This window comes from Otolemur garnettii, unplaced genomic scaffold (assembly GCF_000181295.1).
Source record: "Otolemur garnettii isolate 467f Iridium unplaced genomic scaffold, OtoGar3 scaffold00006, whole genome shotgun sequence".
Classification (NCBI taxonomy): Eukaryota; Metazoa; Chordata; class Mammalia; order Primates; family Galagidae; genus Otolemur; species Otolemur garnettii.
This window is the reverse complement of record NW_003852401.1, coordinates 25,893,305-25,899,304: the sequence shown is the minus strand read 5'-3', so window position 1 is coordinate 25,899,304 and position 6,000 is coordinate 25,893,305. Positions and strand designations below refer to the sequence as shown.

General features: G+C 47.4%; 1 protein-coding gene across 4 annotated transcripts in view; it reads left to right on the top strand.

Moving 5' to 3' along the window:
- The window catches only part of KANK1 (KN motif and ankyrin repeat domains 1), a 133,370-nt gene that overhangs the window by 104,395 nt on the left and 22,975 nt on the right, over nt 1–6,000 (top strand). For all 4 annotated transcript variants that reach the window (XM_023508184.1, XM_023508182.1, XM_023508185.1 and 1 more), the window contains one exon: nt 229–2,880. In XM_023508184.1, the coding sequence (XP_023363952.1) occupies nt 229–2,880 (2,652 nt within the window). The remainder of the gene's footprint in view (nt 1–228; nt 2,881–6,000) is intronic.

The following is a 6,000-nucleotide window of genomic DNA, read 5'->3' as shown; positions in this document are numbered from 1 at the left end:
TTTTTGGTTGCAGCCATCATTGTTGTTTGGCGGGCCCGGGCTGGGGATTCGAACCCGCCACCTCAGGTGTATGTGGCTGGTGCCTTAACCACTTGAGCCACAGGCGCCAAGCCGGTCTGTTACTTCTTAATACCATAGTGCCTAGCTGCACTGCAGCATATGCAGATGTTCATTTTTACCATTTTGCGTATTACGTACCGTTATAACATTCTCTTCTCTTTGTCTTAGTAAAAGCAGATGATGTTCTGAATGGAGACCATGACAAAGAACAGAAAGACCCTTATTTTGTGGAGACACCCTATGGTTATCAACTAGACTTAGATTTCCTCAAATACGTGGATGACATACAAAAGGGAAACACCATCAAGAAACTGAACATCCAGAAGAGACGGAAGCCATCTGTGCCATGCCCAGAACCCAGGGCCACGCCTGGTGTATGGACTTCCACTGAATCCCTCTCATCCTCCAACAGCGATGACAACAAGCAGTGTCCTAACTTCCTCCTAGCCAGAAGCCAAGTAACATCAACTCCAATATCAAGACTACCTGCCCCTCTGGAGACCTCACCCCCTTTTCTTACCATCCCAGAAAATCGACAGCTTCCCCCTCCCTCACCACAACTCCCCAAGCACAACCTTCATGTCACCAAGACACTGATGGAGACCAGGAGAAGACTCGAACAGGAGAGAGTCACCATGCAGATGGCACCGGGTGAGTTCAGAAGGCCCAGGCTGGCCAGTTTCGGAGGCATGGGCTCCACAAGCTCCCTCCCTTCCTTTATGGGTTCTGGAAACCATAATCCTGCCATGCACCAGGTTCAGAATGGATACCAAGGCAATGGGGATTATGGTGGCTATGCCCCAGCTATTGCTACCACTTCCTCCATGGGGAGCTCCATCCGCCACAGTCCCCTGAGCTCAGGGGTCTCCACCCCAGTGACCAATGTGAGCCCCATGCACCTGCAACACATCCGTGAGCAGATGGCCATTGCCCTGAAACGCCTGAAGGAGCTTGAGGAGCAGGTGCGAACCATCCCTGTGCTCCAAGTGAAGATCTCAGTCTTGCAAGAGGAGAAAAGGCAGTTGGCCTCCCAGCTGAAAAACCAAAGGGCTGTATCCCAGAATGATGCCTGTGGTATGAGGAAGCGGTCTTACAGTGCAGGGAATGCCTCCCAGCTGGAGCAGCTCTCCCGGGCCCGGAGAAGTGGTGGAGAATTATACATTGACTACGAGGAGGAAGAGATGGAGAGCGTGGAGCAGAGCACGCAGAGGATAAAGGAGTTCCGGCAGCTCACGGCAGACATGCAGGCCCTGGAGCAGAAGATCCAGGACAGCAGCTGTGAGGCCTCCTTGGAGCTGAGGGAGAATGGAGAGTGTCGGTCAGTGGCTGTGGGTGCTGAGGAGAATATGAATGACGTTGTTGTGTACCACAGAAGCTCAAGGTCCTATAAGGATGCAGCCGTGGGGACAGTCATCGAAATGAGGAATTGTGGTATCACTGTGACAGAGGCCATGCTTGGAGTGACCACTGAAGCTGATAAAGAAATTGAGCTGCAACAGCAGACCATCGAAGCCTTAAAGGAAAAGATCTACCGCCTGGAAGTACAGCTGAAAGAAACCACCCATGACTGGGAAATGACTAAACTAAAACAAGAACTGCAGGCTGCAGGGTCGAGGAAAAAAGTTGACAAAGCCATGGTGGCCCAGCCGCTTGTTTTCAGCAAGATGGTAGAGGCAGTGGTGCAGACCCGAGACCAAATGGTGGGCAGTCACGTGGATGTGGTGGACACATGTGTCGGGACCTCTGTGCAAACAAATAGTGTAGGCATCTCCTGCCAGCCTGAGTGTAAGGAGAAAGTCTCGGGGCCCGAGCTGCCCATGAATTGGTGGATTGTTAAGGAGAGAGTAGAAATGCATGACCGATGTACTGGGAGGTCTGTGGACTCGTGTGACAAGAGTGTAGGCATGGAAGTCAGTGTCTGTGAAACAGGCAGTAACACAGAGGAGTCTGTGAACGACCTGACACTCCTCAAGACAAACTTGAACCTCAAAGAAGTGCGATCTATTGGTTGTGGAGACTGTTCTGTTGACGTGACTGTCTGCTCTCCAAAGGAGTATACCTCCCGGAGTGTGAGTACTGAGGCTGTTGGCCAGCTGGAAGCTGCTGTCATGGCAGTGCCTCATACCACTGACCAGCACACTAGCATGGTTCTGGAACAGGTGAACCAGTCCACCAACACCGAGACGGCCACCCTCGTAGAATCCTGTACAAACACTTCCCTAAGCACTTCGGACAAGCAGACCAGCACCCAGGCTGTGGAGATGCGGACAGTGGCCATAGGAGAAGGCCGTGTCAAGGATGTCAACTCCTCCACCAAGATGCGGTCCATTGGTGTGGGGACATTGCTTTCTGGCAGTTCTGGGTTTGATAGGCCATCGGCTGTGAAGACCAAAGAATCGGGCGTGGGGCAGATCAATATTAACGACAACTATCTGGTTGGTGTGAAAATGAGGACCATAGCTTGTGGGCCCCCGCAGTTGGCTGTGGGGCTAGTGGCCAGCAGGAGGAGTGTGGGTGTTGGGGACGAGCCTGTAGGGGAGCTCCTTGAGAACCTCCAGCCCCAGCCTCCATCTGGGATGATGACTGGTTTGGATCACTACATTGAACGGATCCAGAAGCTGCTGGCAGAACAGCAAACGCTGCTGGCTGAGAACTATAGTGAACTGGCAGAAGCTTTTGGGGAGCCCCACTCCCAGATTGGCTCCCTCAATTCACAGCTCATTAGTACCTTGTCATCCATCAATTCCGTCATGAAGTCTGCAAGTGCTGAAGAGCTGAGGAACCCTGACTTCCAGAAAACCAATCTAGGTAAAATCACAGGTAAGTGGCCCCCTGGGAACTAGAAAGGAGGGAAGATGGGGAAGAATGTCTTTACAGGAAGTAAGGATTCATTCATTCATTTATTTATAGCTGATGGAACCATTTTTTGGAGAAAACTTTAATTGGTAATTTGTAGAAAGAAAACCAAGGATCAAAATCCATAAGCAACTCTGTTGCTTTTCATTATCTGGTAGCTTCACTGGCCTCTGGCTGAGGACTAAGGTTAAAAGAAAAGTAAACTAGTGTTGGTTAGCGTAGAGATGCGGTTCTCAACCTGTGGGTCACAACCCACAGGAACCATATTAAAGGGCCGCAGCATTAGGAAGGTTGAGAACCACTGGCCTAGAGGCTGTCTTCTGGGTCACCTACTTTGATATGATGCCTTATTCCCTGTCTTCTAGATATTTACTTACTTTTATATAGAACTGCCTAAAAAAAAAATATCCTGTGCTGTTTGTACCCATAGTTACCAGTATATGATCAATTAGGAACACTAGTATAAAATGTTTTCAGTTAAAATTTTTATGAGGGGAGAGACACTCCATTACCTCATTTATTAATTGAGCAAATAATTATTGAATTTGAACTGCACACACACTTTAAAGCCAGCTGTTGGCTCGGTGCCTGTGGCTCAAGTGGCTAAGGTGCCAGCCACATACACCTAAGGTGGCGGGTTCGAATCCAGCCCAGGCCCGCCAAACACTAATGATGGCTGCAACCAAAAAATAGCCGGGCGTTGTGGCAGGCGCCTGTGGTCCCAGCTACTTGGGAGGCTGAGGCAAGAGACTTGCTTGAACCTAGGAGTTGGAGGTTGCTATGAGCTGTGATGCCACAGCACTCTACCCAGGGGGACAGCTTGAGGCTCTGTCTCAATTAAAAACAACAACAACAACAAAAAAAGCCAGCTATTTAGGGGGCTGAGGGAGGAATATCACTTGAGCCCAGGAATTCAAGGCCAGCCTAGCCAGCATAGTAAGACTCTGTCTCTCAAAATCATCATCTTAATGAATTCCTACTCAGTTTGAAGAATAGGCTCTGAGGATAGTGCAGTGAGCAAACCCAGAGTCCCTGTCCCCATATGCTTCCATTCCAGTCAGAGCACAGAGCAAGAGACCTATAATATGGTAGCAGGTGATAAATATGATGAAGAAATAACTCCAGTTATGGGAGTCGCAAGTGACAGTGGTTAGGGGGAGGGGTTACTTGAGATAAGGTAGTCAGGGAAAGCCTGTCTGACCAGGGACCCTCGAGCAAGAGCTCCGAGAGAAGGGAATCTTTTCCACTGTTCATTTGATAAGGGCTTACATTTCTGTCTTTCTCACTCTTTCCCTTGTTCATGGGAATTTCTGGTCACTCCTGCTTTTCTTCCGATTGAAGCTACTAATTGAGAATTACCCTGGACTGTTTTATGACATGGTATTTCCCTGTCAGCCTACTAAAGTGAATTCCCTTGTTAGCAGCTGCACAGTGTCTCATAGGGTATTATCTTGGGTCTGGGGCCACAGCCCTGGGCTTACGTTCCTGGCTCTCCAGTCCTTCTGAACCAGTGTGACCTGGAGAAGGGTTTGCATTAAATTAATTTGATGTGAAAGTGTGCCATCCACAAAGATTTCAGTCTTTCTTTTTTCCATTTATAACCTAAGAAGGCAATGAACTGAAATTTTTGGCCAGGGCTGGGTTTGAACCCACCACCTCTGGCATTTGGGTCTGGCACCTTACTCCTTGAGTCACAGGCGCCGCCCAGAAATAGATTATTTTTATATATTCCTAGGTTTCCACTTCCCAACCTGGATTACTGTTAGTTTATTGTATCTATCTGTGCTGTGGGACAGACAGTTTGTTTTGGAAGCTAAAAAAGTGAACAGGACAGCTGCTTTGTGGGCTTTTGTATTTTAGAATACAAGGGTTTCAATAAATGTACAGGGGAGTCATTTTAGAATAAACAGGATTAAAATAAGTGGACTGAAGTGAAGTCTGAGGTAATTAATACCATGTCTGCTTCCACATCCTTTTTAAAAATCATGATGTCAGATGAAGTCAAAATAAAATTCTTAAATAGCTCCAGACACAAATGACACAGTGGATCATCCATTATAAAAGCATTTTTCCTCCAGCCTTCCTCCCGCCTCCCCAAACCAGGGTTTTTATTTCACATTCTTGCCAAAAATATTCAGCTGTAACATTGGCGTAGTTTGCCTGACCCTCTGAGTGTGGAGACAGGGGAGCAAGTTTGGTCTGGCCGCGTTACAGTGGTTTTTGGTCTATTTCCAGTCATGCTGACATTCCACACATCACTGTTTAGGTCCGACCCTGCAAACCAGCACCTAATTAACCAGCCAAAACACAGGAGTCCTACAGCCTTCGTGAGTGAAAGAATAAATATTTTTGGTAGCACTTATTTAATCATAGTGGCAACCCTCCTCAGAGCACATAAGAACAACTTTAATTCTGTAATTCACAGCACATTGTAGTTTAACCGTTTTGCTTTAAAGTCCTAAGAAGGAAGAACCAGGTTAAGAAATGAACCCAGAGCATTCAATTTTTATTATCTGATATTTTGTTAGATGGACTGAAAACTAAGTTTGATTCTCAGCACCCGGAAGCTATGAGGAGTGAGGGTGTAGGACGGTGCTCTGAGCTTTCCATGTGCTCCATGCCTGCTGGAAGGTTGCCTACAGTCCAGCATGCATTTCTGTACTAAAAGGAATATAGCAAGGTGCTCATTTCAAACTCAGTCCCCAATTGGGTTTGACATTTGCAAAGAGCCAACTTGGGTTTGACACTTAACAAAGAGCATATAAATTATTGCTTGCCTCTGAACCTAATACTGTACTCATAAGAAGTGGTTCATTTGGGGCTCGGAAGCCAGTCTTAATTCAGATTCTTTGACTGCCGCTAGAGCAAGTTGTCTCTGTTCCCTTTCTGGGTTGTGAGGAAGAGTCAGTGAGTCAGTAGAGTACAGCATTTGGAGGAGTCCGCAGCACTCATGATCAGTGCCCAGTAAAAGCTGGCTGCTCCTGTCACTGAGTCCTTCCAGAAATGGCAGTCTGGCTATAGAACAAATTGCCAAATGAAAATTGTACAAATGGCCTTTTGTTTTTGATCTAAATTTTTATCTTT